Consider the following 26,676-nt stretch of genomic DNA (forward strand, 5'->3'; position numbering starts at 1 on the left):
CTCCCTTTTCTTTTTTAAATCGAATGTGTTCATATAAGTTTCTCCTATTTTATTTGTTTAAAAATACTTAGAAAATGATAAAGCAAGTCAGGTGAAATGAAAACAACTAGCGATTTTGAGAAAAGACATATAAAATCTGTGTATCATTTCTGTAACTTTCCTCAAGACTGAAAAATTGTAATAAAACCCATAGTCATCAAAAAAAAAAAAAAAAAGGTTTTTCAGGTCATGGTAGTGAGAGACCAGGAGTTAGACTCTGTGATAGACAGACAGACAGAGGGGCCACAGGTATAGGTAATAGAGGTGTCAAGTTTCCAAGATGGCAGCTCCTTCCTCACCCTTCAGACTTTTGTCTTCTACTAGCAGGCCCCTGCTGATTGAAGGCCATATCAGAACGTGTCACACAACAGTTACAGACCAATCAACCATCATCCTGTCTGTCTTCAAACTGACCAACCCCTAATAGCGGAGGGAAAACTCTTCCACAGCTTTAAAACTCTCGGCCCTAAGGACAGCTGGACTCTAGCTTTCTGTGGCCCTCTGCTTTGCCTGTGGCATATGTCTTCTTACCCCCAATGAACGCCTTTTTTTTTTTTAACTGTCTGTGGTGCTTGAAGTTTCCATGGTGTTAACCTTTTATGCTTTAGATTGTTCCTGTCTCGTTATTTTTTAACTGGCAGAAAAAATGAATCCAATCCAGACCCCTGGACTGTATCATTTCAATACCCCTAGACTGTATGACTGAAGGCAGGAGGTTCAAGAGACTGTATGACTGAAGGCAGGAGGTTCAAGAGTCCAAGGCAAGTTACTGCTACACCAAACACCTTAAACTTTAGCAGGCAGGATGCTAGGACAGGCCCATCTCCGTGGGTTCAGGCCAGCCACTAATGGAAGCCCCCTGCCAGGTTGCTTCCGGTTACAATTTTCATGTTTACCTAAGGTAAACCCTAAATAATTTCGTTTGCTTTCTGTCTGTTTGAAAAGGGCCATTCTGCAGCCCAAGCTGAGCTAGAACTTATCTAGTCTAGGCTGGTCTCAAACTTGTGGTAAATCCTGCTTCAGCCTCCCCAGTGCTGGAATTCCAAGTATGAGCCACCAAACTCAGCAAGCTACATTTTTAATTTTAGTGAGTAAATTAATTTACTTCACCAAATGAAAGCAGAGTATTTGGTACATTTCTTAGACAGGCATACATAAAAAGAAAATAAAACAGCAGTATTCTGAACAGATTTTTACTTATGGATATCTGCACTGAAGCATAACTTCCATTCTTCCTCACATAGCAATGATCTTTCAACTGAGTATAAAATATTTTTCCAACTTCAAAAGTAGACAGGCAATTTGCAACACAGTAAGGTGCTATGAAATTGGTTTGGGGTTGTTGGCTTTGTAAAAACAATTTTGGAATAAAAAATACATAAAAGCACAGGAGAACCTTGATGTAATATGTGTATTAGATGGCACCCTTGGGGTGTTGGTCCTAGGTTCACCACTTACAAAGAAACAGAGTAGGGTGGAGTGTGGCAGCAAGTACCTAGAACTCAGAACTGAAGCAAGAGGCTAAGAATTCAACATCAGCCAGAGGTGAAGGCACAGGCCTTCAATTCCTGGGAGTTGTTTCCTAACAGATTCCAGAAGATCATTAAGACTGGGAAAGACCTGCTAAGAGGACTAATTTCACAGTTTAGATCCCTAGTACCCATACAAAAAAGGCAGACAGGGTGACATTTGTCTGTAATTCTAGTACCGGAGAAGCAGAAACGACAGACTCCTGGAGCTTCCTGACTGGCTAGCTTAGCCTAGCTGGTGAAGTCAGGATTTAGTGAGAGACCCTGTCCCAGAAGAGGTAGGGAGTGAATGACTGAGGAAGAACACACACTTACACCCGCGCGCACGTGAACACACACACACACACACACACACACACACACAAGATTGAGGGGCTGAAGGGTATCTGTGGTAGAGCATAATCTTAGTGTACATGAAGCAGTGGGAGCAATGACGACCATCAGAAATGAAAGAGTAAATGTATCACTGGGTTAACAACTGACAGAAATAGTATTTGTGCTCAAAGACTATAGCGACCAAATAGGCAGGTCACTTTATCTCAAAGGACACTTTATCTCAAAACAATTAACAGCCCCCTGCCTCAAGGTCACTGAGAGGGGATGACTTACAACAGAATCTGGCACTGGAGAGTCCTGCAGACACCTCACGGACTCCTTCTGTTGCCATGAGTAAGTAAGGTTTCATTCTTTGTTTGCTTGTCTGCTGCCTGCTTATTTGTTTAAGGTCTCACCTTATAGCACAGACTAGCCTGGAAATCCTCCTGCCTCAACCTTTTAAACGCAGGAATTTCAGGCATGGGTTACCACACCAGTTAGAGCTTTTATAAATACCACAACAAGCAAACATTTTTTCCTAGTAAAAGATTGTTGGCAAGGCAAAAATAAATAAATACAAATATAGCATTAAATGTGTGCTGATTAGAAAAAAAAGACTTCCTGAAAATAATAAAATGCTAGAAGAGATTATTTATAAGGTAATCTTGCCACTGAAGATTTATAAGAAAATAGGGTGAGTTTTGATCTACCTGGGATGACTTAGGTGGGATATTGACTGAAGCTGCAGAATAAACCCAAGATCCTTTCAACGTCTCTTCCCATCCAAAGACTCTAAGATTAACCAGAAAAGAAAATTAATTATGTACAACCTATTCATCCTAATCTAGAAATATAAATAAGTTTTATCTTTAGCAAATAAAATAATAACCAAAATAAAAGTGACGTTCCATTGATACCTGGGTATGGTAGCCAGTGCCTATAATCCTAGCACTCAGAGAGACTAGGCAGGAGGTTCGCCACAACTTTAAGACTAGGTTAGACTATGTAGTCAGTTTCAACAGTCCAGGCTACAGTGTGAGGTCATATCTCAAAACAAACACAGAAAACTAGAGACAAGTCGGATGTGGTAGAGCTCATCTTTACTCCCAGGACAGAAGAGGTAGAAAGTGGATCTCTATGGTTCATGTCAGCCTGGTCTAATTAGTAAGTTCCAAGCCAGCCAGGGATATAGTGAGACCTGGTTTCAAAACAAAATAGTTCTACTAGGTGAACAAAAGAAAACAGCTTAAATTTAACACTGGAGTCCTTATGATAAGTAATAATGTCTGTATTAAAAGATCATCCATTTTCAGCCAGGCATGGTGACCCACCTCTTTAATTCCAGCTTAACAGAAGCAAAGGCAGGCCGATCTCTGTGGGTTAAAGGTCAGCCTGAGCTGGCGGTGGTGGCACACACTTTTAATCCCAGCATTTGGGAAGCAGAAGCAGGTGGATCTCTGTGAGTTCGAGGCCAGCTTGGTCTACAGAGTTAGTTCTAGGACAGCCAGGACTGTTACACAGAAAAACCTTGTCTTGAAAAACCAAAAAAAGGCTATCATGGTCTAGTCAACATAGCAAGTTCCAGGCCAGCCAGGTCTACACAGTGAGACCAGTGTCTCATAAACAGTTTTAGAAATATGAACTGAGGACTGAGAGTGTGGTCGGCATGTGTGATGCTCTGGAGTTCACTCCCAGCACAGAAGAAGCAAAAAGGAAGGAACTAGGATGAAGGAAAAAGAAAAGGAGAGAGGAGATCACTGAGAAACAATCATTCACAGCAACAGTGGTTTAGCACACTGTAGCAATGTAACAGAAACAAAATAAGCACTCAAATAAGCTCCTTCCTTTGACAGACAGCCAGATAAAGAGATCACCTTTTGAAAAATGCATCATAAAAATGGCAATATCTTAAACAGAGTATAGCCAGCCCAAGCACAGCTACAAAGGCATGTGTACATACCTTGCAGAAACAGACATCTCATATTAAAGTCACACTTCATTTTCAAAGTTATTTCCAGACTAGTCTCAAATTAAGAAGCAAATATTTGTAATTAAATTTCTTCTATAAGTTGCCAAATAAATCTACCTACCTTCAATCTGCCTAGAATAATCCAGAAAATAAACCACTTGCCCTTAGCACAGCTAAAAGTTAGCCCAGAGTTCAGATTCTAAAATATCCAAATATATGTGTGTGACATTTCTGATATCCACAAATCAAAAGCAAACTTTGCTAACCCTTATTAATGCCAGAAACTTATCTTCTGCTACTTATGCAAATGTCCACCAAGTGAGAGCAATCTAAAGTCACACAACTTTGAAGAAGTGGGCTAGGCCTTACGTGTGTGTGTTTGTTTCAGAGTCTCATGTAACCCAGGCTGGCCTCATACTCACTCACGTAGGCAAGGCTGACTCCTGCTACCTTGGGAGTCCTCTGAAGACAGCCATGCACTACCATCCAGTGCTAGGGGATTAAACCCAGGTCTTCGTGAATATTAGGCAAGCACTCTACCAACTGAGCTACATCCCAAGTCCCTAAAATAAGGGTTGTTGAGGTTTGCAGTCTGGCTTGCCGAGCTGAGGGCCAACCCAAGCCCTTGCACATGATAGACAAGTGCTCCACCATCAGCAACACTTGCAACCTCTACAGGACTTGAGGGAGAAAAGGCATCACTGTGGCTCTGAATGTGCACCAATGAAATAAACTCAAGACTAGAAAGACGGCTCAGTGGTTAAGAGCATCGACTGCTCTTCCCAGAAGACCCAGAACACACACACAGCTCACAACTGTCTGTAGCTCCAATTCCTGGGGATCTGATTCCATCTTCTGCAGTGTCCCTCTGCAGGCACAGATATACATGCATGCAAACAGAGCACCTATACACATAAAATTAAATTTCAAACAAGATTGTCAAGAATAGTTGTACCGGCCGGGCGATGGTGGCGCACGCCTTTAATCCCAGCACTCGGGAGGCAGAGGCAGGCGGATCTCTGTGAGTTCGAGACCAGCCTGGTCTACAGAGCTAGTTCCAGGACAGGCTCCAAAGCCACAGAGAAACCCTGTCTCGAAAAACCAAAAAAAAAAAAAAAAAAAAAAAAGAATAGTTGTACCCTCTGTCCCCCTTACAGGAAATCATACACTGTCCTTCACATTATCAAATGCAAAGTAAATACTCATCAATATTCTTAGTGAAATGTAAACGCTTTAGAATGAAAATCATTAAAAACTTCTACCAAGAAAGAATAACCTAAATTTTGCCCCAAAATTCTAATCTTCCTTTTAATCTCCAAAATGGTCTTATAGGGCAAGGGAGATGGTTTATTGGGTAAAGGAGTTTGCTGCCAAGACTGACAGTCTGAGTTCAATCCCTAGTACCCTCATGATGTAAAGAACCAACTTCTGTAAGTTGTCTCCGACCACATGTGCTCCACATACATATAAATAAATAAATGTAAATATTTTAATTTAAAATAAGTCTTAAAAACCAAAAGGTTCTAAATATTGATATGTCCTTCCTAGTTACAATCATAAAATACAGCAGGCAGAGGGATGGCGATCTTATCTTACAGAATTTTTTCATAAGAGACATTGAAAAATGCATTATGCAATCTAAAAGATGAGTCCACAGCTCTAAAACTCTCCACAACTCTCCACTCCACCTTTCTTTCTCACAGTCTGCAAAACTGAGGAGTAAGCAACTCCACAAAAATGTTCTACACAAAGCTGAGAGCAGCTTAGGAACTCAATCCCCCTTTAGCACAGTTCCCTGGTTGGTTATTCACCTTTCCCTGAATGGTTTCTCCTTATTCTCGAGCCCCTGAAAACAACTAAGGAGAAATTTTTCTGTTTTCCTTATTCAGCCAGAGTCCTAGCTGTCTCTACCCCAGTGGTTCACTCTTCAGTGGAAAGAAAACCCTGTTGACGAGACCCACCCTAACTACCCCAGCACACAGGCGCATTGTAAATCAACATAGCCCTTTACCCCTTAGCACGGTAGTAAAATCACAAGGTTTTAAACACCTAACGCTGCCATTTTTCTATTACACAAGAACAAAATCAAGTCAAAATGGGTCCCATCTTTTCAAAGTGGCCAAGAGAGTGGATTTTCAAGCAATGAAAGATGGAAACTGGATCCAAGACTCCTTGAAGAGAGAAACGGGATCTGGAATTTCCTACTTTTAGGGACAAAAGGAGTCACAAATTCAATACTCATTTCTCTTAACAAAGAACTCCTGTGCTGCACCCCACCTGGGCCCCTACTGTTCGCTTTTACCCTTGTTTCGAGGGCCCCTTTCACTCACCATGGTTCCTTATCTTCTGCACCAAAGGCCCCTACCCTGGATTCTTCACTACAGCATTTGTGCCTTGCCCCTTCCAGACCTTCTGGGGCACCTCAGAGCAAATTGCGCATTCGGCTCCCACTCCTGTGCAACCACCCCAGTTCGACACCCATCAGGACTCTCCCCGCTTCCCTTAATCTCGTTTCTCTTCCCTTACTCCCCATTCCATCCTCTAAATTCCAGGGCCCATCTCTTCCTTACTCATCTTCTCAGGCTGTTTTTCAGCCAGTCCTTGCTGAAGCCCTCCAATGTCCCCAGGTTCCCTGTCCCAGAGCACCATCACTCCTTAAACCGTGCTTCTAGCGTCCGCTCAGCTTTTCTTTTCTCCCACAACTGTCCTATTAACGCCCAGCTCTAAGCTCGCTTTCCTTTCACTAACGCTCCAATTTCTGACTCCACCTGGTTGTAATCCAGGTCTCCTGCCTCCCTCACTTTGCAGAATTTACACCCATCACCCAGCTATTGACCCACACCTTGTCGATCCTACCCCAGCTGATCCCAGCCCTTCAGCTCATCCCTGGCTCGGCACTAGTTCACACCCTTGTCACGTCTGGCTCTTAATCACTCTCTCTCCCCTACTCCCAACTATTACCAGGTCCTGCTCCTTGTCTTTCCGTGCAACTCTTCTGGCCCTGGTACCCCTCACCCCAACACCACCCACCTTGCCAAGCCCCTTGTAGACCCCTGCTCCTAGCCCTGACCCCGGATCCCTCATCCCAGCCCCGGGCTTCCTAACCTCATCCCGGGGCCAGCCTGGGTTTCTTTTTCACTCCTCTCCCGGCTTCTAACCCTTTCTCCTAATTCTCCTCATCTTATACTCAGCAACCGCTCCCGCAGCAGCCTGCCTTCCCCTCTCTCCCTTCAAGGATTTCACCTCAGAACCCAGACGTCGCCCACCCCGCCAAAACGCAGCGCCCGCACGCCGGGGCTCGCGCCTTCGCTGTCGCCGCCCGTCGTCCCCGCCCCGGGCGCCCCAGGACCGCCGGCGTCGCGGTCCCGCCCCCTGCCGCCGCTCCTCCCGCCCGCCAGGCGCGCGCCGCCTTTGTCGCCCCTCACCCGGTGTGTGAGAGGATTTTTTTTTTCTCCTTTAAAAGGGGAGGGCCGGCATGCCGGGGCCGGGTGTCCCCGCCTCCGAATGTCTGCGCGGGATCCCAGCCACCGCGGACCCCCACGCCCCCCGGGCCGCCCCCTTGGCCGCTTCGCCGGCCCTCCGCCCCCTTCCCAGACCCCCCCTATATTTACCGCCATCATCAGCACGCGCGAGCTGTCACCAGGGCGCGAGACAAGCGGGCAGGCCACACCCCCCATCGCTCATTGGTACGCCTACTATAGCCCCGCCCCCAGGGTCCCGCAATGCGCCAACGGCGCGCCTCCTGGCCGCGACCCCTGGCCTCTACGCCCTCTCCGCGGGTTCGCGCCGCGGGCACCAAGTTTCGGGTCAGCCGAGACGAGGCGGCCGTCGGCCGGTCGGCGTGAGGGGGCAGGCGCGGAGCGGCGCGGGAGAATCGCCGGTAAAGTTTGGTTGAGTCACAAGAGTGTACAGAAGATTTCTAGACAAAGAGACTCTTAAAGGTGCAGAGTCTAGTGTCTGGCCCTCCTCCTTAAAGGGCCAGGCTTCTGCCGAGCACCACCCCCTTCTTCCCAGCCCTTAGTCTACGGGATCTGTAAAGGAATTCTACGCGAGTTCGTTTACTCTGCGGCTTACCTTTAATTTGTCTCACCGCTCCAGAGAGGCCTTTTCCACTCCTGCTTGCTTTTTGGTTTTGTTTTCTTTACGGTGCAGCGGCAGCCAGCGAACCATGGAGTTTCCCCGAGGCAGCGTTTGCAAAAGTTACTCTTGGCGCCTGGACAAGCGCACACGTGTGAACTTTTGCCACTGATGGAAAATCCTCTTCAACAGGAGAAGGAAAAGATCGTTGCTCCCCAAATGGGGCCTAGGAAATAAATCAGACCGAGGTGGCGGTAGCCCTAAGGACTTCCAAGAAGGATGAAATCCATTCTGAAACAGAAAGTAAAGACTGACTCACAAAGTAGGTAAGCTTCCTGGGTGGCACTGTCCTGACCAACCTTGCGGGAGAGGATCCCTCCAAAGAAGATACAGTGTTACAACACCCAAGACAAGGCTAAGGCAGGCAAAGACATTTTCAGTTTAAAAACAAAAAGAAGCCGGGTGGTGGCAAACACCTTTAAACCCAGCACTCGGGAGGCAGAAGGAAGCAGAACTCTCAAGGCCATCCTGGTCTAGGAGCGAATTCCAGGACAGGCTCCAAAGCTACAAACAGAGCGAGTTCCAGGACAGGCGCCAAAACCGCAAAGAAACCCTGTTTCTAAAAACCGAAAAACAAAAGGAAAAAATAAAAACAAAAAGAAATGTATATTATATGCTACAGTGGTTCAAGGCTTTATGTCTGTAAATGTGGAATGAGTAAAAATGGCAGAAATTAAAAAATAAAGCCGGACGTGGTAATCAAGTCAATCAGGAGGCAGAGTATGGCATTGAGTTCTTAGACTCTATAGACAGCATGGTGGATTCAGGGACAGTTTTGGAGAAGTAACAAGAGCGTCCTGGGTGAGGACGCAGGTCCAAGGTTCAATTCCCATAGTGGAGGCCATGCACCTTTAACAGTTCTCTTTATGGGATTCTAAGTTGTAACTCTTTACCTTAAGTGGATGTGATAATAAACATTTTAAAAGCTGTCTTTTGTTCTCTTTCCCCAGTTCCCAACAACTTCTTGAAGACAGTTAAGCATCTTATTCAACATTTCCTAACATGGTGCTTTTCTGAGTGAGAAATCTGGAAGCCACTTAAAACTTGAGGCAGTTATGTGCTCAGAATAGGTAGGGGGAAAACAGCCCCACCACTGTCGGCACACATCACACCTGTGGTTCTCCAAGTCTGCTGCCGGGGATCCATTCGGAGGGTCTCTGAGTCACAAACTAGTTTTAAAATAATATTGAAAGTAATCTGGAGGCTGGAGAGATGGCTCATAAGTTAAGAGCACTGGCTGCTCTTCCAAAAGCTGTGAGTTTAATTCTCAGCAACCGCATGGTGGCTCACAACCATCTATGAGATCTGGTGCCCTCTTTTGTCATGTAGGCAGGACGCTGTATACATAATAAATAAATCTTATAAAAAAGATTTGCTGTGGGAATGTCATTGGACTGATGATAAAAACAGAACAGTAAGGGTGAAACTTGCTGGCCCAGTGGGTAAGCTCTTGCTAAGCCTGCCTTTCCAGTTCCATCCCTAGATGCACACGAAAGAAGAGCACAGGGTTTTGCAAGTTGTCCTACTGTGTGCGCTTCCACACAATAAACACATCACACACACAAATGTGATTTAAGGTTGACGCTGGCAAGATGGTTCAGCCTATAAACACTTACCACCAAGCCTCACAATCTGCGTTTGATTCAGGGACTACATGAAGGAGAAATAATTCCAAGATGTTGTCCTCTCACAGTTACATGTGTGTGCCCACATACAAATAAGTGAATGTAACTTTAAAAATATTTTAAAAACAATAGTGAAGTTGGGCGGTTGTGGCGCACTCCTTTAATCCCAGCATTCAGGAGGATGCATCTCTGTGATTTTGAGGCCAGCCAAGTCTACAAAGTTAGTTCCAGGACAGAAAGGGTTGTTACCTGTCTTGGAAAAGCAAAAACAAAAAAACAACAACAACGAATACAACTGCTGTTGACTTGCCACAAAAGCACAAATTACAAGAAACCTAAGTAGCGTCCAAGTGTTCTTTGATGGCACGATACAAAAACAACTGTTTCACTTAAATTTCAGGTTAAACACTAAAAGCTATTCTAAGTAGACAGGCCTCAGGTTGGTGGCACACACCCAGGATTCCAAAACTTAGTTCCCTGGAGTTCAAGGTCATACTCAGCTCCACAGAGAGTACAAGGTCAATCTAGATAAGTGAGATGGTTTCAAAAAAATCAAAAACCCAAGTAAACCACCAAATTTTATATATATTTACTTATTTATTTTGGAGGGGTGAGGCTGGGAAGATCACCTTAGATTGGAGGCAAGCCTGGAGTACACACTGTGTTCTAAACAAGCCTGGGCTACAGACTGGTCTTTCTCAAAACCTAACAACAAAGCGTTTCTCAAAATAAATAAAAGATCTATTACATATATATAGTTCACAGATGATCTATACAACTGTACTCATTTGCCTGGTTGCAAAAACTACACCCATTTTTTTTTTTTTTTAAGGAGGGCGAAGCAGGAGATCACTGCGGACTGAAGGCTGGTCTACAGGATATAATCGTCTGGGCCACAGGGGAATCCCTTGTCTCTAACAACCAAAAGAGAACAATAACATCAGCCAGACATGCTGGCCCACAGTTAATCCCAGCACTCACAATGGATATGAGTTTGAGGTGTGCCTTGCATACACAGCCAGTTCCAGGAAGCCAGAGGTACCCAGTAAGACTGTCTTACAAAGAAAGCTGTATAACACACCATCTCTCTCACAGCTTTCATACTCTAATGCAGAACATTCTTTGTTTCAAGTGAATTTACCCTGCTTAAGCAATGCTCCACAACCTCCCAACTTTTCTTCCAGTCTCTTTTGTGAGATAGGTTCTTGTTTTGTAACCCAGGCTAGCCCTTCAATTGTATCAGCCTCTCTGTGGCCAGATTACAGTCATGTGCCTCAGTGTCAAATGTAGTTATAAGTATTCTCTGTCCTGCGGGTTTCCCCAGCCTGCCTGTTCCCGAAGCCAGGGGCCCACCTAGCTATATTCTGCCATGCCAAAGTAGCTTCTTTATTAACCAACAGTAATAAAACATTCATAGTATAGAGAGGAATCCCACATCAGTCTAACTTTCCATCCTAAACATCCTATTCCATCATCAACATCAGAACTATTAAAATGAGCCAGAGACAGGCTGGGGAGATGGCTCTGTGGTTAAGAGCACTGGCTGCTCTTGCAGAGGTCTGAGCTTTGATTCTAGCACCACATGGGTGCTCACAACCATTTGTAACTCTGCCCTCTTCTGGTCCCTGTGCAAACCAGGCACGCATGTGGTACACACACATATATGCAGACAAAACGTAAAATTAACAAAGAAAAGAGAATCCAGAGACCTCACCTTTGTGTTCACAAAGCACATATTTATTTCCCTTTCAACATCTCTACAATCCCGCTATATAGCTACAACCCAAAGCAAATGTGATTACGTTAAGCCTAGTACTACAGCTAGCTCCCAGACAGTTGTCTTCCTAAACCAGCGTTCTCATCCCTTTAACCGGCAGCCCAGCACATCTGTCAACCCGAGCCTTGCCTTTCCTACACAGATTCTCACTGTTAAATTCAGCTCCAGGGAAACCTGGACAACATAAATGTACTCTCCAAATTTTCCTTTTTAAGTATTTAGTGTGTGCGCACGTGTGTGTATGTGTGCTCGAGCGTGTGCATATGTTAGTGGCAAGTATACACATGGCATACGGCACCTGCACCTGTGAAAGTCAGCATGTTTACAGAGTTGGTTCTCTTTGGTGGCAAATGCCTTTACCTGCCAAGCCATCTTGCAGGCCATAAACTATCTTATTTATTTTTGTTTTTTTAAGACAGTGTCTATGTAGTCCTGGCTGTCCTGGAGCTCACTATGTAGACCAGACTAGCCTCAAACTCAGAGTTCTTCCTGTCTCTGCCTCCTGATTAAAGTTGTGCTGGGCTAAATTCTCGCTTTAATGGACTCTAAAGAAAGTTCAGTATAATTTATATTACCCTTAAAAATGAGCCAATGTGCAGGTAGAGAAATGGCTCAGGAATTAAGAGTGTATACTTCTTTTGTAGAGGAATCCAGTGCAATTCCCAGCATCCATGTCAAGTGGCTCACAACTGCATATAACTCTAGCTCCAGGGGATCTAATGCCCTCTTCTGGCTTCCTCAGGCACTGCACTTAAATGCACACAACCAAGCACATGCGCGCGCTCTCTCTCTCTCTCTCTCTCTCTCTCTCTCTCTCTCTCTCTCCTCTCTCTCTCTCTTTCTCTCTCTCTCTCTCACACACCACACACACACACACACACACCACACTCACAATTTTTTACATATTTTAAGTTAGACTGTGCTATATGATAGGACCTGGATGGCTATGTTGGAAAATGAAATGAAATGCAAGAAAAATCAAGAATCTTTGACTCAGAACCGAGGATAGCTCAGTCAGTAAAGTGCTTGCATGGCACTTGAGAACCCAGCTAAAAAGGCAAGTGTAAAGCAATACGTGTGCAATCTCAGCAGATTCCTGAGGCTTGCTAGCCAACCATCCTGGCCAAATCAGTAGCCCCAGATTCAAGTACATATAAAATGATGATAACCATGTCCTTCTCCCTTAAACTTATACAAATAACCCCAACGTTAATGCAACTCAAACCTTCAAGAAAGAGATGACAACTGTGTCCTACAGTATTCTCAGAAGCCCCACCACAGACTTGCACATGAAAGCCAGGTGACATACAGACTTTCCCAGCAGTCAGTTCAGTTCCAGTGTCTGCCAGCAGAGTCATCACCTGCTCCATTTCAGGTGCTCGCTTAGCCAGATTCCTTCAGTGTGGTGTTTCTATTAATTGACAAGGACAAAGCAAAGTACCTGTGTGGCTGGCCATTCTTCAAGCTTGAGCTCATGTCACAATTTTAAAGCCAGTCATGTGAGCACAAATAGAAAAGAACCAAATGGACAGCCTGGTAGTTGAGCGTGCCTACCGGTCTTACAGAAAACTGACTCAATTCTCAGCTCCCAAATTTGCATCTAACACCATATCCAGGGAATCTGATGCCTTCTTCTGGCCTCCCATGGCACTGCGCACGCATAAGCATACACACACACACACACAAATTAAAAACAAAATCTTAAAAAAAAACACACACACCAAAATGAAGATGTTGACTGGGTACACTTCTCTTTATCTTTTAGAAACTGAGCCCCTTCTTATGTGGGAGCCAAGAGTCCATGTTTACTGCATTTAACATCTGTGTTTTCACTACCATGCACATTTAAAATTCTGCCTGCACACTGTCTCATCCACAAAGGATTTGAGGCAACCTATCAAAAGTACAAAGTAGATACACTGCAACAAGACCAAATATAGAACAGAAGGCCAAAATGTAGTATTTGTAGATTTTATTGTGATATCTAAAACATATCTCAATTTTTAAAGTACAAAAATAAAATAAACATTAACAACAAAAGCAAGAAGTAACAGTAACCGATGTGGATAGCAGATCCTACAGGTAGGAAGGGATGCTGAGCTTCCCTGCCAGTCAATACCAGGGAGCACATGAGCAGTGCCTCACAGCTGCTGCAGAAACATGTCCTCTGAGCACAGACTCCTCAGGGACACACTACACTTTGTATATCTAGCAATGTTGCCAAGCCCCAAGCCTATCTACACGGATCTCAAATACCAGCCTGGCTAACTGTTTCTGTAGCAGGTAAGAGGGAGGTGAGCAACGGTGTCAATGAATAATTTCAAGGCACACTCGAGTGTGACAAGAGGACAACTTGTGAAGCACAACAGACGACCCTAACAAAGCTGTGCCGAGTGTCAGAAAAGCGTGTCTGCAGAGATCTGAGCAATGCTGGAAGGAAACCACCCTTCTCCCTCTCTCTTCTAGAAGTGATACGGAGCTAATGAGTGTGCTTAGATCCTGTGGTAAGCAAACCAGTATGGCAGTGCCTGAACAACAAGACATAAGAAGCCTAATTGTGCTAACCCTAGAGTTACTTCTGCCCTGTGGAACTGACTGCCTTTGAGCTATTAGGGAAGAAAAAAAATGTGCAGTAAGAGCCCTGTGCTTTGGTTTTGCTACAGCAGCTTAGCCTATAGGGTCACAGTATTCAAAACAGAAAGGGAAACTGTAAAGAGTTCAAAGGATGAAACCAACACTTGAGCAGACTCAGTTCTGTTCTCAAATCACCGCAGCCAACAGGTCGGAAAGCGAGAGCAATCCAGTCGTGCCGCCCATCCATCTCCAGGGGAGGCCAGCCATGTCATCAAGCAAAAGGGGAGAGCGGGGATTCTCACAGCAGTGTGGCCGATAACAAACCCTCAGAATCTGGGGACACATACTAGTTTCCCCTTCAGGGCTGGCAGGAACAACCCTGTCCTACCTTTACCTCACAGCAGGAAAGGCCCAAGTTTCTCCATCCTTCACAATTACTATTGTTGAGGACAAGCCAAATCCAGTTAAGGGATGAAGTAAAAAACAGCTGTGACGGGGTCAGGAGGGGAGTTCAGAGCCCCAGAACACAAGCTACAGCTGGGAACCAGCTGGGGCCAGAGGCCCAGGAGCCTGCTCCTCCTGGGCAGTACCCAGGTGACAGCTCAGCAGGTGGACAGCTGCCAGTCACTAGCGGATCCCAGCCACTGGCACTTGCTGCTGTTTTCGGATCTTGTTGAAGAGTTCCATGTACTGTACCATGGTATCTGCTGGTCCATACACAGCATCGTGTCTGTTCCCAAATACTGTGGGGGCCCCTGGTGTGTGGCTACCTAGAAAACTCTGTAGGAACTCAAGCAGGAGGCTCCAGCAGTCACTAGCCACCACACAAGGGCCATACTCCACCTGGGACAGAAGAACAGACGGCAAGGGTAAGGACGAGGATGAGGCTTGCTTCTCTCCCTCCTCCTGCCACCGTCACCGTTGAAAGTCACAAACTGACAAGGCTAGAGAATATTGGCCCTGGAGGGTCCTGAAAAGAAACTGCCACTAGGGTCCTCTTTTCTACCTGGGACACTCCCCAGACTCAGTTCCCCCTGGTTTTTATTTTTGTGACAGGATCTAACTGTGCAACTCAAGTTGGCCTTGAACTAGTTATGCAGCCAAGCTGGCCTCTTTGTGATAAGTGCTGAGACAGGAGGCAGGCATCAGCACTCCCAGCCTCGGGGTCCCTTATTCTCTACACTGCTCTACAGAAATGGCGCAACTACAGACATCCAACAGCCTCAGCCCCTTGAGCCAAATACCTTTCAGGATATTTCTTTCTTGTTTTTCTTTTTTGGCTTTTCAGAGACAGGGTTTCTGAGTGCTGGGATTAAAGACATGAGCCACCATCGCCCAGCTGGTATTTCTTTTTTTTTTTTTTTTTTGGTTTTTCGAGACAAGGTTTCTCTGTAGCTTTGGTGCCTGTCCTGGAACTAGCTCTTGGAGACCAGGCTGGCCTCGAACTCACAGAGATCCGCCTGCCTTTGCTTCCCAAGTGCTGGGATTAAAGGCGTGCGCCACCACCGCCCGGCCCAGCTGGTATTTCTAAACTAGCTTCAAAAAAGTGTGTTTTAGCCGGGCGATGGTGGCGCACACCTTTAATCCCAGCACTCAGGAGGCAGAGGCAGGCGGATCTCTGTGAGTTCGAGACCAGCCTGGTCTACAGAATAGTTCCAGGACAGGCTCCAAAGCCACAGAGAAACCCTGTCTCGAAAAACAAAACAAAACAAAAGTGTGTTTTAGCTTTGTTTGTCTACTAAATGACACATTTCAAAAGATAGGCCCTACAAACTTGTTTTGTTTTTTGAATCTCAGTTAATGCCGGACACATGAGGGGCTGTGAACCTTCACTATACTCCCCATATTCCACTTTCAATACTGATATACGTAGGTTCAAAGATGAAGGCAATCAGTCAATAAAGATGCTTGTCTGCAAGCCCGAGAACCTGAGTTCAATTCCCAGGACCCACATGGTAGGAAGAAAGAACTGACTCTGATTTCCGCCTACATGCTGTGCATATGTACACTTACGTCCACAAGAAACAAATGTAGCCATTTGTCTTAAACTAAAAAGCTAGATGAAGGCATTTCATATGCATATTCTTGTTCCCTATGAAAACTGATAGGTACCAAAAGGGACAGTTTTGTTCCACAGCTCTGGAGACCTCTCATAAAACATACTAAGGAGGGGTATACAGACACGTGACTGACATCCCACCTCCTAAACACCCCTCAGAAAACTGTCTATTCCAGCCTTTCTTGGGAAGGGTGGTTGGTTCCTATCCATATCCTTATTCCTCTGCTTCCTTGGTTCTGCCTTCAGTTTTCCAGCAGGAGAGCCTCTCTAAGATTTTTACTAGACGTAAACTCACTTCAATTCTAGGCTAGAGATGAATGGCTAAAGAAAAGATAAAAAAAAAGAATCCTAGCAAGGTGTTGGAGAGATGGCTCTGCAGTTAAGATCACTTGTTTGTTGCTCCTGGTACTGGGGTTGGTTCCCAGCACCCACATGGTGCTTCGCAACTTTAAGTCTTTGACTCCAACTCCAGGGTATCAGTCAGATGCTCTCTTCTGGTCTCTGTGGGCACTGCACATATGTGGAGCAGACATACACACAAGCAAAACACCCCCACACACACAAAATAAAAAACAAATCTAAAAAATCCTTGGAGAAACAAGAATGGTGGCTCACTCCTATAATCCCAGTACTTTGTAGGCTGAGATAAAAGGATTGCATGAGTTCAAGACCAGGCTGAACTATAGACTAAGACTCTCTCTCTCTTTCAGAAGCACAAAGGCCTGTATTGCAACTTCAGTACCACACAAATCAAGCATGGCAAAATATACCTGTAACCCCACCACTCAGGAGGTGAAGGCACAAGAATTAGAGTTCAAGCCAAATGAGACTGCCTTAAATAAATAAATACCATTAGAAAAAAGCTGCTGTAGTAGTATATCATGTAATCTCAGGGCTTGGGGGTAGAAGCAGGAGGATCATAAATTTATCATCCTTGGCTACATAGTAAGTTCAAGGCCTGAGACATAAATCTGCCCGCCCCCATCCCCCAAACAAAAGACCCCTGTAACAGAGGCAGGGGAGATACTGAAGAGTCCATCTGAACTAAGTAGGGCTTGGAAAAGTTCCAGAGCCCTTACTGTGCAGCCCACAGCATATTCTGCTTGCCCTTCACCAAGGTCTTACCTCCACAGAGATGCCACGGGCACTGGGCCCCATTGTGACCGTGCCCACCTTCACCAGGAAGTCACAATACTGGTAGCGAGTACCCCGGGTCTCAATCTTGCTGGCCTTAGCACTCTGGAAAAAGCCCTTGAGCTTCACCATGAGCACATCGAAGTTGGTGTCAGCACTAAGGCAAGGGCCATTCTCAAAGAGGGCAAAGCAGCTCAGGGGGTACTCAGAGTTATGCATCACGTACATCAGCTTCCCGGCCTGGCCTGCAAGGGACAGATGGCCCACTCATGATCAGGACTTTTATCAACAAACCCCAGGACAGGTCAAGTGCACCAAACAAGGCCAGCTGGTAGTTGGAACCCTGGCAGTCTGAGAAGGGGAAGGATCCTTAAATGCTACCTTTTCCAGAGGAGCCAGGTAACTGGAAAAGCCGGCCAGATAACAGGGGCTAAATACACCTGAAGAACACCAGGCAATTCTCAGAGTGCTGAGAGCAGCTTGCAGATGGCTACTTTATCATGATTAGTAAACCATACAGAAACTCTTTTCTATGTTCTCATTTATAATAAGTAAAACTAAGGACTGAAGCTGGGTGGTGATGGTGCATGCCTTTAATCCCAGCACTTGGGAGGCAGGAGGCAGGCAGATCTCTGTGAGTTCAAGGCCAGCCTGGTCTACAAGAACTAGTTCCAGGACAGACTCCAAAGCTACAGAGAAACCTTGCCTCGAGAAAAACAAAACAAAACAAAAACAAAAGCCTAAGGACTGGTGGTGTGGCTTAGCAATAGGTACTGGACTAGCCCCAACCTCCAGTCCCAGAACCTCAAACTTAAAAATAGAAGCAACAACTTTTGGCACATCTCTCTGGACCTCAGCTTGTGCCTCATCTGACATCTAAATGCTCTTGCAGAGGCTTTGGAATGGGGGACTGTGGACTTTAGGCTAGCACAGCAGGCCACAGCCAAGCTGAGCTGCCTTAAAAAGCTAGCAGTGCCTCCTGCGAGTGAGGGCAATGTTTGCAAACGTCAGTGAAGACAACTAGGAAAGCAAGCACACCACAGAGGAACTTGGGCTCTGGGACCTCAAGCTGGACTGTGAAGCCCCTTTCCAGTCTGTCAAGTGAGTTTCTTCATTTTTACTGTTGTTTAGTTGGTTGGCTTTGGTTTGGTCTTTTTCTCTTCATTCTTTTTTTAAATTTATTTTTATTTTATGTTTATTGGTGTTTTGCCTGCAAGTATGAGGGTGTCAGAAGCCCTGAAACTGGAGTCACAAGTGTGAGCTGCCATGTGGGTGCTGGGTGCTCTGGAAGAACAGGACTCTTAATGGTTGCATCATCTCTCCACCCCCCACCCCCCCACACGTTGTTATTATTGTTTTTTGAGACAGAGTTTTTCTGTGTGGCCTTGGCTATCCCGGAACTCCTGGAACTAGCTCTGTAGATCAGGCTGGCCTCGAACTCAGAGATTCCCTTGCCTCTGCCTCCCAATGCTGGGATTGAAGGCGTGTGCACCACCCCGCTCTAAACTCTTCCCCCTACCCGCAGACATTTATTTGTGTGTGCCAGTGTATGTGCGCAGACCATAGCCCTCAGGTGGAGGTTAAAGCACCACCCTAGGATAGAATTATCCATCTTCTCCCTGTGGGTCCTGAGGATCAAGCTCAGGTCATCAGACTTGGCCTTTCTTACCTGGTCTTCTACAGACTTTCTCCAAGGAGGGAGAGCTATGAATATATTTGGTTATATAGGACTTGGAAGAAGTCAAAACACTAAAACCAAAATACACTACAAGAGAGAACAGAGGCCCACAATTTGAAATATCTGCTATACATTTAAAAGCATCCATCTTCAAACCCTGCCTGCTCCTCCTCCTTCATGTCCTTCCCTATTTTGTTCTCAAGAATGCACTAAGTCCAATTAGTGCTATCTATATGTGCACGAGTGTGGAGTCACCATCTTATTTTTTGATTTAGGGCCTCTCACTGAACCCAGAGCAAGACTATCAGGCCAGCAAACCTTAGGGAATCCTCCTCTTGTCTCTTCCTCCCCAGTTCTGGAATTTTTTTTTTTTTTAAAAAAAGATTTATTTATTTATTAAGCATACAATGTACTGCTGGTAAGGAAGGCACCAGGTCTCATTACATTACAGACGGCTGTGAGCCACCATGTGGTAGCTGGGAATTGAACTCGGGATCTCTGGAAGAGTAGCCAGTGCTCTTATCCTCTGAGCCATCTCTCCAGCCCTGGGATTTTTTTTTTTTTTTTTTAAGATAGCCTCGAATGGGATTAAAGGTATGCACTACCATACCTGGCTTGCACCCAACTTTTAAAGTGGGTTCTAAGGATCCAAATTCAAACTCTCATGCTTACAAGGCAAGAAGCTTACCAATGAAGCCATCTCCCTAGCCCCCCCCCCCCAAGTCTTTTAATTTACATTTATTTATGTTGAGCAGCATGGGCACATGCGGGTCACAGGATGTGTATGATTCAGAGGAGGGCACTTGGGAGAGTCTTTTTTCTCCTTCTACCATGTAGTCCTGGGGATAAAACACGAGTGTCGGACTCAGCAGCAAGCACCTTTACCTGCTACAATCTGCCCCTAGCAAAAACAAACAAAAAACAAGACATTTTTTAAAAAAAAGGTCAGGAGTCAACAACAGCAAACAAAAGTGACTCAAGCTGTGATCCTAGCACTGGGAAGGCTGAGACCGGGGTGGGGAGAGCCACGAAAGGAGACCCAGTCTCCAAGTAAACGCCATATGGTAGCTCATGGGTACTCAAGAGGCTTGGGAAGTACAATTGCCTCAAGTTTCAGATCCGCCTGGGCTACACAGCAAGACCCTGTCGGAAAAAGATAAATAGGGCCGGGAAGATACCTCAATAGGTTAAGGCTCTTGCTCTCAAGACTGACAACAAGATCTCTGGGGCCCATATGATGGTAAGAGAGTACCAATGTCTGCATGTTGTCCTGACTTTTATTTCCTTGTTAGGGTGCATGTACAGACACATGAAATAAAAATATAAATAGATGCAAAAATCTACTTTTAAAAATGGGAATGGGGGTTGGGAAGATAGCTCAGTGAGGGCCTAAGTGCTAATCCCCAGCACCCAGGTAAAAAGCCTGCAAGGTTGCACACGCCTGTTATCCCAGCATTGGGAGCAGAGAGAGGTGGATCCTGAGATCCACTGGCCAGTTAGTTATCCATAGTGGGCGGTCCTGTCTCGAGATATTCAGGCAGTCAGAACTTCATACACATGTCATGGCAAACACAACCATGCGCACGCACACACAAACACTAACTAACTAAACAAACAAACAAAAAGGATCTGGTAATGATAGTCCTTGCCTAGTATGTATGCATGAAGACCTGGGTTCTAGTCCCAGCACCACATAAACTGAATGTGGTGATGCACACCTAAGATCCTAGCACTAGAGACATAGAAGCAGAAAGAGCATAAACACAAAGTCATCAGCTACAAAGCAATGCCACAGCTAGCTTGAGCTACAGAAAACCTAACCTCAAAAGACCTAATTAATTAATATAAAGTAAAAATTTAAAAAGAGTGATTACTTGAAAGGGACCAGAAATCTAAGACGTCAGCATAAGAAAAGATCAAAGGAAAAAGAGGACTTGAAGGAGAATGTGGAAGGTCTTCCACCCACAGGGCAGAAAAGATGGAATTCCAATTCTAGCAGGGATAACAAGAAGCTGTCAAGATGGCTCAGTGGTTCTGATCCTTTACTGTTCTGTCAGAGGACTAGAGTCCAGATCCCAACATCCACACTGGGTTGAAGTGCCTGCAACTTCAGCTCCAAGGGATCCATCCTATGCTCCCTTCTGGCCTCCATGGGCACCCATCTACATAAATAAAATAAAGCTGGGTATAGGGTGCACTTCTTTGACCTCAGCACTTGGGAGGCAGAGCAGGCAAATCTCTGATTTTAAGACCACCCTGGTCTATGTAGTGAGTTCCAGAACAGCCAGAGCTACATAATGAGACCCTGTTTAAAAACAAAAGATAAATAAAGTAAAACTGAGGTTTTGTTTAAAAAGTTAGTAATGGGAAGAGGGAAAGATGGTGGGAGTAGGGGAGTTCAGGGCCTTCCCTGTACAGCACTGGCCTCTCTGCTGCCCCCTGCTGAATATAGCAGGCTCTGCACTGAATCTCCAGCACCCATCCCTTCTGTTTGTATTGCCAACTCACACCTTCCATCTCTTTTAAAACCCAGTTAAAACCGTGTCTTGAAAAACAAAAAACAAAACAAATCCAGTTAATAGCATGTTATCCCTCAGAGTCACTCAAAGTTGATCTTATTCTGTTCTCAGGTTTATACACTGTTGTAGTGATGTTAAATAAAGCTTGCCTGAAGACCAGAGAGTGAAACAGCCCTATTGGTCAGCCTTACAGACCAGGCAGTGATGACACACACCTTTAATCCCAGTTGCCACACTAGTTTGCCATAGAAACCATAGAAAAAGGCAGTAGTGGCGCATGCCTTTAATCCCAGTACTAGAGAGGAATAAAAGACAGAAGGAGACAGGTCTCAGACACAGTCTCATTTTGAGATTCCTGGAGGCAGGATTGTAACTTCAGACTGAGGTAGAGGTAAAAGCCAGTAGCTGGCTGCTTTGTTTTTCTGACCTTCAGGTTGAACCCCAATACCTGTCTCTGGGTTTTTATTAATCATGCTACAGGTGGTGGCACACACCTCTAATCCCAGCACTCAGGAGGCAGAGGCAGGTAGATCTCTGTGAGTTCGAGGCCAGTCTGGTGTACAAGAGCTAGGTCCAGGACAGGCTCCAAAAAAAACAGCTACAGCTAAAGAGAAATCCTGTCTCAAAAAAACCCAAAAACAAAAAACAAAACAACTCCCTCCCAAAAAAACTGTGTAAAAAAAAATAAAAAGAAAAAAACATACTATACACTGTAATTACATATCTGATTCATACTACATGAAGCTGTACTGCCTTGAACTTTTTAAAAATCAGCTAAGGACTTTGAGAAAGGGGGACTGCTGGGGATTGAACCCGGGGCTTTACACATGCTTGGCGTGTGCTCTACCACTACAGCATCAGCTCTTGGGACGCTGGTTTATAATATTTTACTTTTATGTATACAACTGTTTTTGCTTTCGTGTGTGTCGGTGCACCACTTACATCAGGCGCCCATAGAAGGCACTGAGCATCGGATGCCCTAGAACTGGAGTTACAATGACTGTGAGCTGTCATGTGGATGCCGGGAATCAAACCTGGGTTCTCTAGAGTAACCGCCAGTACTCTCAACTAATGAGCCATCCCCTCAGCCCCAACCTACTCTTTAGTGAAGAAAGTACTTCTGGTTGTTGTAGACAATTTTTGTTTCCCAAGAAAGGTTCTCACTCTCTAGCCCAGGCTGGGCTTGAATCCAAGTTCAGTCCCCAGTACCCATATCAGGTGGCTCATAACCACCTGTAACTCTAACTCCAAGGAATCTGACAGCACTAGCCTCTACAGGCACCTGCACTCATGTGCAAATATGCACACACAGGAGCACATGCTCTCGAGCACGCGCGTACTCACGTGCGCACACACGCATGCACACACAATTAAAAATAAAAACAAAATTTTAACTAAACAAACAAGTAGGTTCAAACTGCAATCTGAGCACCGCAAATAGATGCCAATAAATATAAATGTGTGTGGGACTCCAAGCCAGGGCCTACCATCTGCTCACAGCCATCTACTGACCTTGGCTGCCCAGGGTAGAGGCAGCTGTGTGGTAAGTCTCACAGTCCACACAAAATGTCCCTTGTTTCTCTGCCCCGAGCATCTCCAATTTCCTGGTGAGGAGCTCCACTGTCTGCTGGACACTCTTGCCCTCAGCCACAGGCATCTGGGACACACTGGAAAACAGAACAAGTCAGCGATATCCAGAGCACACGTGCTCTGGCTCAGTCACTCATTCCAGACAGGTCACAGTCCAACAGGGCTAGGTGTTACGTTAGATAACACTAACTCTGATCCCTGCCCCTCAAACCTGACAAGAGGCCCACAGTCTGCAAGAGTTTCCTCTAAGAGGCAGAGCACAGGTCTCAAGTGTTTCACACGTGGACATTAAGCTTTCTACCACATCCCCAGGGAAGACACGTGTGCCAACATTCTGTGAAGATTCTAGGTGGTACCCACTGCACACATCCAGTATCATTGAGTTGTTCAATGAATGTGATGATGTATGCTGCCAACCTGAGAGACAACCACTGGTTACTTGTTGGAGACGGGGTCTCACAACCACGCAGCCCAAGCTGACCTCACTCTTTTAGCAACCCTTCTGTCTTAACCTCCCAGGGGCTGGAATTACAGGGTACACTTGGCTGAGATCTATTTCTTAGACTCCCGACCACATCTATGAGAGTCTATATTTAACTGAGGTGTGGATAAAAGAGCTGAGCGGGACATTCCCCTCACCCCCGACTACAGACACAATGTAACTAGCCACCTCATACTCTTTTGGCTCAAACAGTGAGTCAAAATAAACTGTCACAGGTTGCTGTTGTCAGGTCCTGAACCACAGGAGGCTGGTGGCTACTGTTCTGGACACTGTGGTGGTTCTCATTTACCAGCACTAAAAGTGTGAAGCAGCCCTCAAGGGTATAAGTCTAGAAAAAGATACCCAACAGTTCTTTCAAGAACTGCAACTATTTTCCAGGTTTCTACCTTATGGTAGCTTCCCCATGGAGCGGTAGGTAATTATTGTCAAGCACCAGCTATGTGTAAGACCTGTGAGCCTTCGGATGATTGTTCTTTCTTTTCTTTTTTATTTTTGGAGACAAGGTCTCATTATGTAGCTCTGGCTGTCCTGGAACTCACTATGTAGACCAGGCTGGCCTCCAACTCATAGAAATCTGCCTCCCACGTACTGGGATCAAAGGTGTGGCCCTTCAGATGGAGTGACTGACTTTTCCAGTGGCCCCCAGAAAGGTCTTGTCCTACCTCAACTTACTGCAACTGGAGAAACTGCACTGTAAAGGCTAAACAGTCTGCACAAGGTCGTACAGTTAATGGATAGTACAGATAAGATTCAAAGTCCTGCAGCTGGGCTCTGCATCTGTGACTGTTTGGTTTGGTTTGATTTCTCCACATCTGTGAGTGTATTGCTTGATTTGGTTTTCTTGTCTTTTCTTCTTCTTTTCTTTTTTTTTGAGATAGGGTGTCTCTGTGTAACCCAAGTGTCCTTGAACTCGCTCTGTAGAACAGCTTGGCCTCAAACTCACAGAGATCCACCTGCCTCTGCCTCCCAAGGGCCTCACCTGTGCTCTTTACCCACTCTCCTACACTGCCTCTAGGGATGTCATGACCTGCTAATACTCATTCAATTTTATTTATTTATTTGGTTTTCCGGGACAGGGTTGCTTTGTGTAGCCCTGGCTGTCCTGGAACTCAATTTGTAGACCAAGTTCAAGGCTGGTCTTTAACTCAGAAATCTACCTTCCTCTGCTACCTGAATACTGGGATTAAAGACATGAGTCACAATGACTGGCAAGGTAGCAATCTGCTAAAATATTTTTAAAGAGACTGCTGGAGACTACAAACTCACATTGCAGCCACTGCTGATCTGGAATTCACTACATTAGCAGGGGCTGACCCCCCACTTTTAGCAATCCTGCTGCTGCTCACCTATGTACTGGAATTACAGACACACACTTGGTTGAGACCTATGAACATGAACAATGAATAAATAATAACACAGATGATATTTAACTGTTCATAAAATCAAAATTCCCCCCAAACTACTATGTTTTAAAAACCCTGTCTTCCTTTACAATCAATCAGATAAATCTACTAAGGGAGAACCCTACTGTTACTAAAATCTTTTCTCTTTATGAAAAAAGCACCAATGAGGAATATATGAAACAGAAGAGACTTGCTAAAGTGACCCTGTGACAGAAATTCTGGGATCCTGAGAAAGCTGAAGTGATACTAGTAGGCAGGGAACCTTTTTGCCAGGGACTCCCTTCTCTGTACAATTACCCAAGGTGGGCAGGCATGGCGGCGCACTCCTGTAATCCCAGGATGCAGCAGTCAGAGGCAAAGAATCAGAAGCTACAGAGCAGCCTGGCCTAAAAGGTCCATTAAACATAAAGATGGGGCATGGTGGGATTCTAGGGCTCAGTGAGTCGGCTGGGATTTCTATTTTCATCGCTGACAGACACTATTTACAGTGTGATAAGGTTGAGATAAGGCTTCAGGCATCAACTGTGGGCACGTGTAGTCACTAAAAAGCATGCAAGAGCCTGGGCTACCTGAAGAACTTCCCACAGGCAACTTTCACAGAACAACCCTGCTGTTCATGACTTCACGTACCCTGGCCTCCAGGTCTCTCTAACTGGGAAGATGCACACCACTGCCAAGATTTTTTTTTAAAGTGTGAGACCTAGTATCAATTAATGCCCAGCCGGGCGGTGGTGGCGCACACCTTTAATCCCAGCACTTGGGAGGCAGAGGCAGGCGAATCTCTGTGAGTTCGAGGCCAGCCTGGTCTGCAAGAGCTAGTTCCGGGACAGGCTTCAAAGCCACAGAGAAACCCTGTCTCGAAAAACCAAAAAAAAAAAAAAATTAATGCCCAGAAAAAGCACAGTGTCCAGCACTTGGGAGGCAGAGTCAGGCAGAGCTCTGTAAGTTCAAGGTCACCCTGCTCTACAAGAGCTAGTTCCGGGACAGGCTTCAAAGCTAGAGAGGATCCCTGTCTGGAAAACCAAGAGAAAGAGAGAGGGAGGGAGGGAGGGAGGGAGGGAGGGAGGGAGGGAGGGAGGGAGGGAGGGAGGGAAAGAAGCCACCTCTCTTTTTCCAAGTGAGATTTAAAACATGTTTAAGATAAAAAGTCAATAATCAAAACTAACTCAAACATTTAGGAAGTGATTACTGAATAGTTAATGACCCTGAACTCCGATCTCCAAATCCTCAAAGCTCCTTTTCCCCTCCCCCTGACGCTAGACCCAATATCTTAAAGTGGACAAATTAAAGCCAGGCTGCTATAATTGCAAGCAAAATGTAAAAAGCACTTTCTCCTCGCGCCCTTTTTTATCCCTGCCTGCAAATAATTCCTAGTCCAAAAACCCTATATGCAACTTTTGGGTTCTACTCCCAACAGTTACTATGTCCTCACGGACAGGAAGAAATACCAAGAAAAAGAAAGTTCAACTCCTGGCAGCCTCTAGGGACGAAGCACTCTCTTTGCCAAAGGGATGCGTCTGGGAAAGAAGAAGCACCACACGGTGTCCCTTGCTCCACACGACCTGAGGACATCTTTGTCAGCCCGCGAGGATCCGAGAAGTTCGGTCCCGATCTCCCTCCCGGGGCCACTACAAGCTTACAGGAGCCTTCACGACCCCAAGCTCCGCCCCACAGAAGCCCTTGCAGTCCTACCAAGTCACTCCCATGGCGTAGGGTCAAAAAGGAGGCACTTCCAAACCACCCGAACTGAGAATTCAGAGGCCCACAGGAGGTGAAGCCACCTAAGGCAGGACGCAGTCGTACATCGGGCTCCGGAAATACGCAAA

At 45.6% G+C, this 26,676-nt stretch overlaps 2 protein-coding genes across 4 annotated transcripts in view; both read right to left on the reverse strand.

Moving 5' to 3' along the window:
* Usp49 (ubiquitin specific peptidase 49) overlaps nucleotides 1-22,998 on the reverse strand; it is a 77,752-nt gene extending 54,754 nt beyond the window's left edge. For 2 of the 3 annotated variants that reach the window (XM_057750994.1, XM_057750993.1), the window contains exons 1-2: nucleotides 22,868-22,998; nucleotides 7,927-8,155 (exon numbers count right to left, since the gene is read on the reverse strand). The gene's annotated coding sequence lies outside the window, so the exon portion shown is untranslated. Of the gene's footprint in view, nucleotides 1-2,593; nucleotides 2,678-7,926; nucleotides 8,156-22,867 lie in introns of those variants that run through there. The other variant, XM_057750995.1, reaches the window with a different exon arrangement.
* On the reverse strand, nucleotides 13,355-26,654 carry Med20 (mediator complex subunit 20). Its single transcript, XM_057751004.1, has 4 exons — nucleotides 26,543-26,654; nucleotides 22,868-23,022; nucleotides 17,150-17,403; nucleotides 13,355-14,808 (listed from the first exon to the last, which is right to left on the reverse strand). The coding sequence occupies exons 1-4, from the start codon at nucleotides 26,554-26,556 to the stop codon at nucleotides 14,593-14,595; spliced, it is 639 nt and encodes a 212-aa protein (XP_057606987.1). The 5' UTR covers nucleotides 26,557-26,654; the 3' UTR covers nucleotides 13,355-14,592.
* Nucleotides 26,655-26,676: the final 22 nt, after the last annotated feature.

Source organism: Chionomys nivalis, chromosome 19 (genome assembly GCF_950005125.1).
Source record: "Chionomys nivalis chromosome 19, mChiNiv1.1, whole genome shotgun sequence".
Lineage (NCBI taxonomy): Eukaryota > Metazoa > Chordata > Mammalia > Rodentia > Cricetidae > Chionomys > Chionomys nivalis.